Consider the following 12,092-nt stretch of genomic DNA (forward strand, 5'->3'; position numbering starts at 1 on the left):
AAGGGATCGTGCCATTGAGTCCCGGTCTCACTACACCGAGTTGTAAATCTCAGCTCCTTTTCCAATTTTACTTTCGATTCCGTTCCGACGGCATGCGCGTACGTATGTTTACGTCATCGGACTGGAACCGGAAGCATAAGACCATGCGGTCGTGTCACTACGGTTCTCTGCGGCGCTACGTCTCTCTAAATAAAATTAGTACCGAGCCGCTTTCCCGTTCCGGGATTCGGCGGTGAACGGGACACCCACCCTGCAACTTGCAGACGGGAAAGTGTTAACGTGCCCACAATCAAACCACCCCTGTGTACTTATCGGATCTGCGAAGACGAGCATGACTGAGCCTGGTTCGCACCTGCATGGGTGACCGGGGCCTGAGGCTACCCAGGTGTTGTTGGAGTGGGGCTGTGAGGTGTGGCCAGGGAGTGGTGGCGCCGTGGTGAGCACGCTGCGCTACGAACCCGGCGACCTGAATTTGATTCCCACTCACGGCCGCCAACACTAGTAACAATTATCTGAACTGTTCCTGGACCTCCCCTAGGTCGATTCGGCCTCAAATGAGTACCTGGTGTGGTGTGTAAACATTGCCACTGGGGAGACGAGAGAAGGCTAGGTGTGGTGCTGGTCACCCACCCCCTCAATGTGCCGTGGCGGCCTTCATAGGTGCTCGCCAACAGCACTTGTCCCTTTAATACGTCGGCTTTCGCGACCAATATTATCCATTATTCAGGTTTTTTGGGTTAGATTGCATAAATATTAATGACACATTTTTATTTATGCGTTAAACCCGCCACCACCCAGCTGTGTCGGGTGGTGGCGGGTTTAACGACACATTTATATTTACGCGATCTAACTCAAAAAACCTCTTGTAGCACTTGTCCCTGCGGTCTGTGAAGGCTATACACGGGATCTGTTTTGTGGCCAGGAGATGGCAGTGCTGAGTGTCACATCTCCGACGCCTGGTGGGTTTTCTCCAGTTTATTCCCACATTAAGCCAAACTCATTGATGGATTTGCCCAAACACCTCCCCGCCCTGAAATAGCCTGAGACGCAATGAGGCTTTCTGGGTAAGAAGCAGCATTATCGTTATTAATTTAGAAAAAGTTAACTTAATATCATTCTCTACAAATTCAAGTACACCCCCGTAAAGTGTTCCTTTCGTTTCTCATCTGATTCCATGGATGAGGGTACAGTTAATGTGACTTGCTATATATATTTTTTACAGTGACGATTAAAATAACAGATTAAGTAAATTGTCGCAGCATCGGTTGCATGCACCGAGCGGACGGGAAACTTAGCTGGTTACTTGGTGCTGCGTTACTCATGCAATCGTTCAAGTTTTATATACTTGCGGTACAAATTACGAGTTGGTGTTGAAGTGTATTGCGTGCCACGTGAGTGTACTGGGTTGAAGTGTACTGGGTTGCAGTGTGCTGGGTGAGTGTACTGGGTTTAAGTGTACTGGGTTGCAGTGTACTGAATGAAGTGTACTGGGTTTAAGTGCATCACGTGCCATGTGAGTGTGTCCTGGGTTGCATGACGATGGCGGTAGTGGCACCGTTACGATCAGTGCTCCGTGTAATTTCAATCGCCCTCCTTTCTCTCGCCCGCCCCATTTTTGTTGTTTCCTGTCGCTTCCTCGCAAGTCATCCATTTTGCTTAAACGCCGTGTTTTCGTTTTGCGTTTGCGCAACACGGTTTTCTTTTGTGCGTTTTCAATTAACCCGTGGCTGTGCATCACACCCCCCCAACGGCTCCTGCAAGATCTGCCCATGCAATCCCCTTCGTTCTAATCCTCGCTTCATTTCTTCTGTCAATGTATTTCCTCCTGTATTTCTAATCGTTCTGGTTCCTGTGAACCATCTTCACTTGCTGGAATGACTATTATGCATTTCTCACCTCCCGCCCCCTCACCTCCACCACCACCACCTCCTGCTCCTCCACCTCCTCCTCGCGTCCGCATCTCGTTCCTGTCCCGCCCGTTCCCCTCTTGCTCTCTTCCCTTTCCCCACCTTTTGTTTCCTCTTCCTCTGCGTGTGACACCGCAGCATCTCGGCAGAAGGCATTGGGCCTGGGTGGCCCGGCTTGGTGCGGTAAGTAGCACGGGGCCCCCCTTCCCTACGCTGATTCTCACATCCAGGGCTTCACGTCTTAGCCATTATTTTCTCGGTCGCTCGTAGACTGAACTGGATCAGGCGCGTTACTAGTAGTGGTAGGCTCAAAGCCAGAGCGATGTGCGTTACTGGATGTGGTGTACCCGGGTGCCTCGACCCAGGCAGACCTGACTGAGATGAATGCCTGCTGCTATCATCCTCTCCACGAGCCACCTCTTGCCTCTGCAGTCAAGGTTTTGAAATGACTCGGCAAACGCAAGTTGGGAGTTTGTAAAGCGTCGGAATACGACTGCATGTGAATAAGACCCCTGGGTGTGGCGCATCGGCTTGTGAACACACATGCATTTTTAGCTCTTAGCTTTTAGCATATGCATATTGAGCACTCGTAATAACCTAGGTTATGAGAGTTGCATGTTGATAAATGTACTTGCTTACAAATATGGGAAATATGCCTGTCTGCATTAGAAGAGGGAAATTGGGGTAACGTTGTTCAGGCCAGAAGGGGGATTATTGTGGCGTTATGGTCAAAGTGCGTGTGAAGATACTACAGAGACAGAGACGGTGATGGGGAGATGTTAACTACCTCGCCTGGTATGCAGGAGGTCGTCGTGGGTTCGATCCCGACCCTGACGCCTGTATATTTGGAGTTTGCATGTTCTCCCTGTGGTCGCGTGATTTGTTTTTGTGGGTTCTCCAGGTTTTCCCTCCACATTTAGAAACGTGCGTTTCGAGTATTTGGCTTCTATATATTTCCACTTGATAAGCCACTTCTAAGAGCTATCATTTGTGGCCAGGTCACTTCTGAAAAAGAGCTATATAGCTCAGTGTGGCCTTATCTGGTAAAAAAAAAAATAGTTAAGTTTAGAAGAGGAAAGTCTTGAGCCTGCACTTTAACAGAACAAGGATCTCGACAATGCAGTCGACCGCATGGGAGTCCCAGACAATGGGGATAGCAGCAACAGCAGCAGTGGCATCACTCACATCGATGAACATCGCTGTGTTGTGAAGTTGCACGTCGCCTCTCAAGGGCTGCGATGGTAAATGGCAAGATCAGCGTTTCTCAAAGCACGGGTGTGTTCAGTTTGTTGTCCTTCCCCCGCACCTCCGACTAGCACGGTTGGCTACGTACGGCACATAGACATCTCAGCGGTGTAGATGGCCACAATGCGTGGCCGCGAGGGGAGGTAGTACGGGGCAGGTTATGATTCACCATCGGCGGTGGAGAACAACTGGGTCTTGAGTTTGAACTGGAACGGAGGCGGCGAGGGGTGCCAATGTTCGGGGCGGTGTGAGGCAGTTCCAGAGAGAGGGCGCAGAGAACAGCGGCGCGGCCTCTCGCTCGGCTCCTCTTGGTCCCGTGGTCGGAGGGGGAGAGGCGGTGGTCGCTGGCGTGGAGAGGGCAGGCACCGGGAAGGGGGTTGGCAGTGAACGCAATGAAGTCCAACCGAGCGCAACCGCGGAGCAAGTTGGCGGAATGAACGTGTAGTGGTGCGCGTGCTGCCCTCCGCTGATTGGCCACGTATCCTATTTGCAGCCAGCCGCCTGGGGGGAGGAGGCAGCGGCGGGCCGGGCCTGGCGCGTCCCGGCGGGGTGGTGCGTGTCTACGGGGACGAGACGGGAGACAAGGTTACGCCCGCCACCTTCATCCCCTACTGCTCGATGGCCGACGCGCAGCTCTGCTTCCACGGCCACAGGGACGCCGTCAAGTTCTTCCTCGCCGTGCCAGGTGGGTGGGATCGTGCCCAGTGGGGGGTTTTTTACACGTTCCTTGGGGTCCCGTGAGGTTCGGAAAAATGGGATTGACAGGGTTGGTGTTCGCCCTCGTGCGCACAGTCACCGGCCGCACGCTCATGTTCGAACGGGCGTGGAAGTCGACGCTTCCTCTGTGGCACCTCGTGAGCCAACAAATATTTGGAGTTGGCCTATTCTTTCCCCGTGGTCGTATGGATTTTTCTTCGGGTCCTCCGGTTTTCCCATTCACGTTTAGAAACCTGCATTTGGAGTATTTGGCTGCTTTGAATCTTCACGTGATAAGCCACTTCGTTGAGCCAGGTCGCTTTTGAAAAGGAGCTCTATATAGCTCAGTGGGCCTTACCTGGTAGTTTTTAGTTTTTTAGTAAATGGTGAAATAACGTGTGAAGTGGAGAAGGATGGGACCTGTGCTGTGTCGAGTCTCGTGGCGGTCCAGTGGTTTGTTCACTGTGCTGTGAACCCAGGGATTTGATTTTGATTCCTCGCTACGGCGCACATCGGCATGCCGAGTGACGTCTGAACCGACCCTTGTGCACCCCCTCGCCCCCCACCTCAACCCGCACTGACCAGCGTGGTGAAGCATGGGCCAATAAAACCTCATGACCATCACGGTGCGGGGAGGCCTTCATCCAGCCATCCACAGATGTATTTTCATTTTTAATAGTGCTCCGTTTGCTTGTGTTTATCAGTGTGGCATTGTATCAAGTATGCAGAGAATATACATATCTAGATTTTAAGTTTTCAAGCAGTGATGCAACACAAGCAATCATCATCCGATGATGATGCTCGTGTTGCAATCAAAACGTCGTGATATCATTTATTTTATTTTATACCTACGTGACTTTACCGAAAGAACCAAAGAGTAAGAATATACATACTTAAGCCATATCTTATCTGTGATTGAAACCATCTTCGGACGGTAAATCCTGAAAAGCCTCGTCACCAACTATCCATTCTCACCAATCTCCACGGAGGGCCGTGCGCATTTATGGCTTGTGTATTCTGTGCATTTAGATTATTTGGAATATTTTTCTGCTTTAAATTTCTACGTGATAAGCCACTTCACTGAGCGAGCATTTGTGGCCAGGTTGCTTCTGAAAAAGAAGCTAATAGCTCAGTTGGCTTTACCTGGTAAAATCGAAATTAGTTTAGTTTTATTTCTATCTTTTAAAAAAGTGATTTGTTTACCTTTCCTATACTTTGCACTGCTATCGTGTTTTTTTTGTATTGTTGGTTGTTGCAACGTTCTGACCCTGGCCCCTACTGGACATCTGTGTGCAAAAAGAGCTTCACAGCTCGTCGGATTCCTCCGCTTGTTAAAATGAAGATTTCCGTTTCCCGATTCTGCGCGACAGGCTGCAGCGCGGACGCCACCGAGCCTCCAGGCGGCGTGCGGGACAAGCCCAAGTACATGCTGGTCGTGAGCGGCGGCGAGGGCTACATCGACTTCCGCATCGGTACGGGGGGCGGGGAGAGCCTTGTCATTGCCCGCGGCGTGCGGCTCTGCGTTAGCTCACACCCGGCAGGGTGGAAGGGACATCCCCCCCAGGGTCATCTTGCCCACCTGCGCTGCGCCGTCCTCGTCAGCAGCTGCCGCCGCCGCCGATTCACGAATATAAAAGATGCATCCTTTTTTTAGCACAGTTGGCTAGGTACGGTGCGAAGTAAGTTCAACGTCCTGGACGTGCATACATCCGCGGCGTTATACACTCCGCTGCTGGTGACGCAATCATCTGGCTAATCAACCATCTCCGTTTATGATTATAAATTAAAACTATAAACTAAACCTTTTTATTTTACCAGGCAAGGCCCACTGAGCTATATAGCTCCATGTAAGAAGCGACCAGGCCACAAATGATAGCTCAAACAAGTGGCTTATAATCTGGACATTTATAACAGGAAAAACCGGAGGACCCGGAGAAAAATCAACACGGCCGCAGGGAGAACATGCAACTCCAAATATACAGGCGTCAGAGTCGGGATCGAACCCACGTCTCCTGTTTACCAGGCGAGGTAGTTAATATCTCAGAATCTGAATCTTTTTTAGAATGCACTTGCGCTTACACCTGTGCGTCCGTGTTCGAACACACGCATCTGCTGCTTGTGCTGTCACGTTATAGGTGTGGCGCTGTCCCTCTATAATACAGAATCGGAATCGTTATTTATCCTGGTGGAATCCGATGAGCAATGAAGCTCTTTTTCACAGATGTTAGGTTGGGGTGGGTCAGCAAATTATAAAAAAAAAACGATGAGAGTACAAAAACTCAAACGGGAAGCAAGTCACGAAAAATAAATAAAAAACAAAGTGTACAAGTATAAATTGCATAAGCACATCAGCATCAGCGGTATGAAAACGAGGAAGATGCACTGGGCAATTGTAGGGTCATCCACCATCAACTTTGGTTGTTTGTTTTGCCCATCGCCACCACTAGGTCATGCACCGGTCAGTGCAGTACAATATTGGATTCATGTAACATCTAGATGCAACCGCATTCCAGCGATGTTGTACAGAGCAGCGGTTGGCATATTTCTAATTCTGTAATGACACACCATCAACAGCCTCATGGCTATGGGTATTTGCTGCTTCGTGATAAGATTACGATTCGCCGTCGCACGGCAGGGCTGCGACGCACGAGCACGAGGTCGGGGTGACATGTGCCCAGGTCGCCTACCGCTCGCGGTCGGCACGGCAGGGTGGGCGGTGCCAAGAGGCAGCAGGACATATTCCCCGCTATCCGTGATGATGGCGACGACAGAAGTAATGATGTTGGCAACGATGATGATGCGGAGGACTCGCCCGCCTGACTCCCACCCCCTAGCCCCGACCCCTTTGTCTTCCCGATGTGATGTCTCGTTATTTTTCCGCCACCCATCTTTCTGTCGCCCTCTCCCTCACCCCCCCCCCCCCCCCCCCAGCTACGACCAGGCCTACCCCAACCCCTCCTTAGCGCCTGTTCTGCTGGCACTAAAGCTACACCACCACTTGTAATAATAACCCCATTCTTCATCTCAAACCGTTATCGTGGTGCGTACAATTTTTATAATCATTGCCAAAGAGCCGTGGAAAATGCGCTATACGAATCTCGACAAGATGAGGTGATTTTGAACGTACGTTGTGAACGCAGGCGACGGAGAAGAAGCGGACGACGTGGCTCCGATCAAGCCGTCGCTGATCAAGGATCTGAGCCACGTGATCATCTGGCAAGTGCGGGACTGCCCGACCTGAGCGACGATCAGCTGGCTCCGGCAGCTGATTTGGTCGCCCGTGGCCAGCGATGCCATCTTAGAGGAGGACGGTTCCACTGGGACTCACGAGGATGGGACAGCTCGCTCTCCCGAGTGGCTGAGGTTCAGCCGGACCGCAGCAATTCTCATCCTGAGACAATGACATTGATTCGGCTCGAAGGATCCGACTTTGCTCCGTACATGCAAAACAAACAAACAAAAAACTTCGGCGTTTTATATTACCGTTTATTGCTTTGGTGGGTTCAGGAGTATTTTCCTCTCGTTACTTTCCCCGTACCAGCAACGCAGTTGCGCTGCTTCACGAACTGCCTCGCCTTGTTGTTGACGCCACCGTGAATCCCTTCTGTGCAGCTTTGATGCAGGTAATATGGTCTGATTTCAGTGCCCTGTTTCTGTTCCGGTAATGTCTGCTCCCGTTCTGCCTTTCTTCGAAGCCGTTTGATCATTATTGTATTCCTGTGATTGAGTACCTTTAAAAAAAACAAGATATATATTTTTTTCCAGGCCAATTGTTCTTTGTACTCTGTTGCCTTGTGTTTGTCAGAGTGTGGCACTGTTCAAAGCACCGGTCAAAAGGTGCGTGAAACAGGATCCACCCCTTTTGCATCACCACCACACATGCTTTCCACTGCCACGCTCTCGGGCGTTTTGCGTGCGCTACTAAAGCCGAGAAGAAGGGATCAACGTCGCAATGCAAGGCGGCGCTATCACGATCGCTGTCCGACCATCCCGCTGTCGCGTTCGTTGCAACCGGCTGTTCCGCACCTGGGTGCGCTCATTGAGAAGCCTCGAATTTTCGCCTTTCCCTTCGGTGATGCGGTTTAGCCGATTGGCAGGTCGCGGTGCGGTGCGGTGAAGTGTGGAGCCCCCACCCCCCCACCCCCGCCCTTTCTACGGCGTACGTCTGGCGTGGAAGGGGGAGGCCAAATCCTTGCTTTGAGTGGAGGTCCTTGAGCCAGCGGTGGCTTGGCCGAGAGAGATTGGAGTGCTGCGCCTCTACCTGCTTTCCTTGCGGTGACGCTCGGCTTTTAGAAATCTCCCGCCTCCTCATTGCTGCTGTTGCGTGATCTGCATTCACGGGTTTAGGTTTTCAAAAAAAATGTTATCGGATGATTTCCATTTACAGGCGCTCGCTTTTCTGCTCTTTCATGTACGAGCTATCGCTTTGTGTCCCGATGCGTCTTTCCTCGGACTTCGCAGGCCGTAATTGTGGATGCAGCTTTTTTTTATCTGAATGTTGAATTTCAACGACGCTCATCACGATGGACGATCGTCATAATTTGTTATGCGTAGAGCACTTTAACTTGCAAAGCACTCCGTAATAAAACTGATGTAAATAAAAGACACGGCAGAAAGAAGGCACAGGAGGCTTACCACTCAGAGGGACACTTAAGCACCCAGTGGGGAGGAGGATGAGAGGAGAGGCTGGAAACAAACTCTTGAGAGGGGACGGGGGACTTGCTGATTGTAAGGAGAAGTCCGCAAAATAAGGGTGCGGTGACGAATGTTGAGAGATGGTCTGTGAGAGGGTTCGATTGCTGAGAGAGAGGAGGTGGGGTGGAGGGCAGAACCACGGAGTTCCATTGGAAATTGAGGCTAGCAAGGAGATGGAGGATGTGAAGGGGGGGGGGGGGAGATGTGAGGCGGAATGGAACTCGGTGGGAGATAGGGTGTCGTTGAGGGTAGGCAGAGAGTCGTGAAGGACCTCGCACGCGTTGCTGTGTGCTCGTTTTAGAAGTGGATGCGGCATCGTATGGGGTGGCCCATAACGAGTAGCAGGGATAGGGAGCGGTGTGAGGGCAAAGTGGGAAACTTGGTGAACAGTCTTGTGCATGTGTGTGGGATTGCTGGATGGATCGAAATGGCGCGAGGTGCGAGCGTGTGGGAGTGCCGACGGGAAGAGAATTGGAACGACTTGATTCTGGTAGAGGAGCAGCTCTCTTACCCCCTCCTCCTCCTCCTCCTCCTTGGCCTTCAGCAAGTGCGGTGGTGGTCCCTCTTGTTTCTCGTTCCTCACTCGGAGTCTCCCTCCTGAGCGGCTGACGAGCAGCGGCGCGGCGCTGTGTCCCGACCTCGCCAGCGCGCAGCTTGCGACGTGCGCCCCGCTGCGTCGAGTCGAGCGTGTCTTGCGGGAGGGTTTTCCGAGCGTGATCTCTGGATCTTCACATCCGAATCCGGGTTAATTTTTCTGCCGGGCTCTTGGTTCGCTAATCTGTTTGCTCCCTTTGGTGCCTTTCGAAGTGCTTCGGGCGCTCTTCACCAAATTTACCCTCGGCCTGCCCGACTTGCTGCATTGAGACCTCCCCCCCACCACCACCACCACAGTCGAAATATTGTCACGGCGGCCGGCTCGTGCAACGCGGCTGCTGCAGCAACCGCCACTCCGGATGTGGAGGTAACTTGTCATGAGCAACAGCTGTGACCGCTGCAACCTACGCGTGGGAGTTGCGTGGAGACGGGCGTTGTGGGAGATGCGTGGCCGTCAGAGGAATGGGGAATGCTCTCGTGACCTTCCTAAGATAACGGCATCCTCGTGCACGGGCGACGAGTGGCTTCTTCACCGTGAAATCTGATCAAAGTCACCGGTCAGCTGGTTTTGTCTGGATCGAGCTGCTGCACCTGTGTATAGGCGTTGCTAGGACTCGCAGAGAATTGTGGGGTGAGGGGAGGTTTGCCATGCTGCGTGCGCTTTAGCCTAAATAACCTTAACCGATTTAGCCGCTTGCGTTTTATTTTGAAGACTCAAAAGAATCCTCCCCCCCCCCCCTTTTTTGACCTGGGCGCGATGTACATTGGCCCATTGTCGTGATGCGCTCGGAACGTCGTCCTTGTCCATCGCCGGCGTGGTGTGGCGTGGCGTCTCGTCGTGTTGCATTCGAAAGTAAATCGCTTTAACCTTTCACGCTTTTTCAACATGCACCCAGGTTGCAAAGCGAGTGTTCACACTCTGGGTTGCCATTAATACACCCGGGTTAAGTTGTTTTTTGCAATTGCACAATCGACGTTTTATGGCAATAAGAATGTGTGTGTGTATGTGTTTGCCTGCAAGTTCACCACCACCCCAAAGAGGGGGGGGGGGGGTTGGGGGGGATTGGCGCTCTGTTTGATGTTGATGGTTTTTTGAGGAAAAGTGTGTCCGAGCAAGCATTGTCGCATCCTCGGAATGAGACGTCCTGCACGCTGCTCCACGCCAAGAACACGCGGGCCCGTTCCACGCTCCCCTGCACCGAGACCTTGAAGCACTCCGTTTAAGAGTTAATACCCACGCACGTTTACGCGTCCTGTTACTCATTTACGCGCGGTGTGCTCCTACGGTTTTTTTGCAAGTGTGCTCTTCGTGCTGCCTCTGCATCCATTCCCGTGAACCCCCCAAGCTAATATTCCTGCCCGGAGCCTTGTCTTCCCGCGGCCGTGGAGCTCACGCGAGTTGGCAATTTGCTCGCCCCCAAAGTAAGACGGCGCCGAACTCTTTACGTTCCCTGCTCCTCTCTCTTCCCGCGCCCACGCTGGCAAGAGGTCCCTGGAGGCCTGATGAATATAATTCCCCCCCCCTCGCCCCCCGTTATTCATTGGCAACACCACCAGGCCCATTGTGGTTGGCCTGGTTTGTGTGTAAGGCGACGTTGACCCTTTGGCCCCCCGCTCTGGGCGGCCCCCCCCCCAAATCATCTGGACGGCACGCGCGGCTTGGCGGTGACAATCCGCGCGTGCGTGGCTCTCCGTGGCTCTCCGTGGTGCAACCGGGCGCGGAGGCGGCGTGAGTGGATCGTCTCGAGGTGGAAGGTGCCGCTCAGCTGCTGCCGTTCGGGAAGGGCGTTCCTTGGTTTGGGGGGGGGGGGCTGGAAATTTGCCGAACGGCCTCTTTCGCAAAGTGTGGTGGCGCTAATGACGTCCGACTTCTCGCCGCCCGTCGGTTCGCAGCCAAAGAGATTTGCCGCGGAGGCATCCGCCAACGGCACGGCGGTCGAGGTGAACATTTAAAAAAGAATCGTTTTGTAATAAACTTGTCCGAATCAAGACGCGTGCGACCCAAGCGTTGCGACATTTGTGCTTTCAATTGAGTCTTTGGCTCGAGACGTTTTCACGTTCACAAGGTTGGTAATTTTTTTTCAAATACATGACGTACTTTCTGTCATGTATCGGCACAGTTGGGTTGTAAGTGAGAAAACAGCATTTTAAACGTGCGCTTTCGCAAACTTAAACCAGTTAACCGCAACTCGAATGTGTATTGTAAGTTGGCTCTGTGTAATTTGTAACTTGGCAGAGTTAGCCATAACCATGCGCCCATTTATACCCTCAATTTTCTAAGTCGCCTTCAACAAAGGTCGAATACTTTTACGATGATATATTTTTGTTTTTGCAATGGAGAGAGCTGAATAAATGAGAAAAACGATACGCGTATCGTCAGCACGGCATTTGTGTGTGCGTCATTGTTGTTAGCTGCAGTCGCGTGAGTTGACCTGGGACAGCGCCACTGCGAAATGAGGTCGCGTTATTGGAATGTAACGCGCCACATTGTGAGAACCGGCCTCAATGTGTGATTCTGTGCAGTTGCCACGGCACAATTGGTTGGCACGAGGCCATGTCATGTGTATTTGGGTCGTTTTCTTGGTTCTGTCGGTAAAGTCACGTAGAAGGGGGGCGACGCCTTCATTCAGCAGTGGATTGAACATGGCCGGTGACGGTGACGGTACTATCACTGTGTTTCACAGGTGGAGTGTCCTCGAGTTGGCTACAGGCAGAGATATTCTAGATCCTGGCTTGAGTGATCACTTGGGACCTTGCCATCTAAGGTGTACACGTGAAGGGTTAAGTTCTAAGCAAATATTCCTGCAGTTATATCAATGGCATGCTGCAACGAGTAATATTTTAAGAAACTTTTTAAAAACACGCTTTAATGAAATGTACCCTACTAGTAATGGAAGAACTCCACGACTCCAGTAAGTGGCCCCGAAGCTTGCCATAACGTAAGGGACCATGGTG

The 12,092-nt window shown here is 51.9% G+C and overlaps 1 protein-coding gene across 1 annotated transcript in view; it reads left to right on the forward strand.

Moving 5' to 3' along the window:
- Positions 1-11,524, forward strand: part of LOC133345166 (C-Jun-amino-terminal kinase-interacting protein 4-like) — a 92,259-nt gene extending 80,735 nt beyond the window's left edge. Inside the window, 4 exon segments of the mRNA XM_061555696.1 lie at positions 2,046-2,090; positions 3,646-3,837; positions 5,219-5,320; positions 6,989-11,524. Of these exon segments, the coding sequence (XP_061411680.1) occupies positions 2,046-2,090; positions 3,646-3,837; positions 5,219-5,320; positions 6,989-7,089 (440 nt within the window). The 3' untranslated portion in view covers positions 7,090-11,524.
- Positions 11,525-12,092: the final 568 nt, after the last annotated feature.

The sequence above is a fragment of the Lethenteron reissneri genome, chromosome 3, assembly GCF_015708825.2.
Source record: "Lethenteron reissneri isolate LAM-NWPU_2019-01 chromosome 3, ASM1570882v1, whole genome shotgun sequence".
NCBI lineage: Eukaryota > Metazoa > Chordata > Hyperoartia > Petromyzontiformes > Petromyzontidae > Lethenteron > Lethenteron reissneri.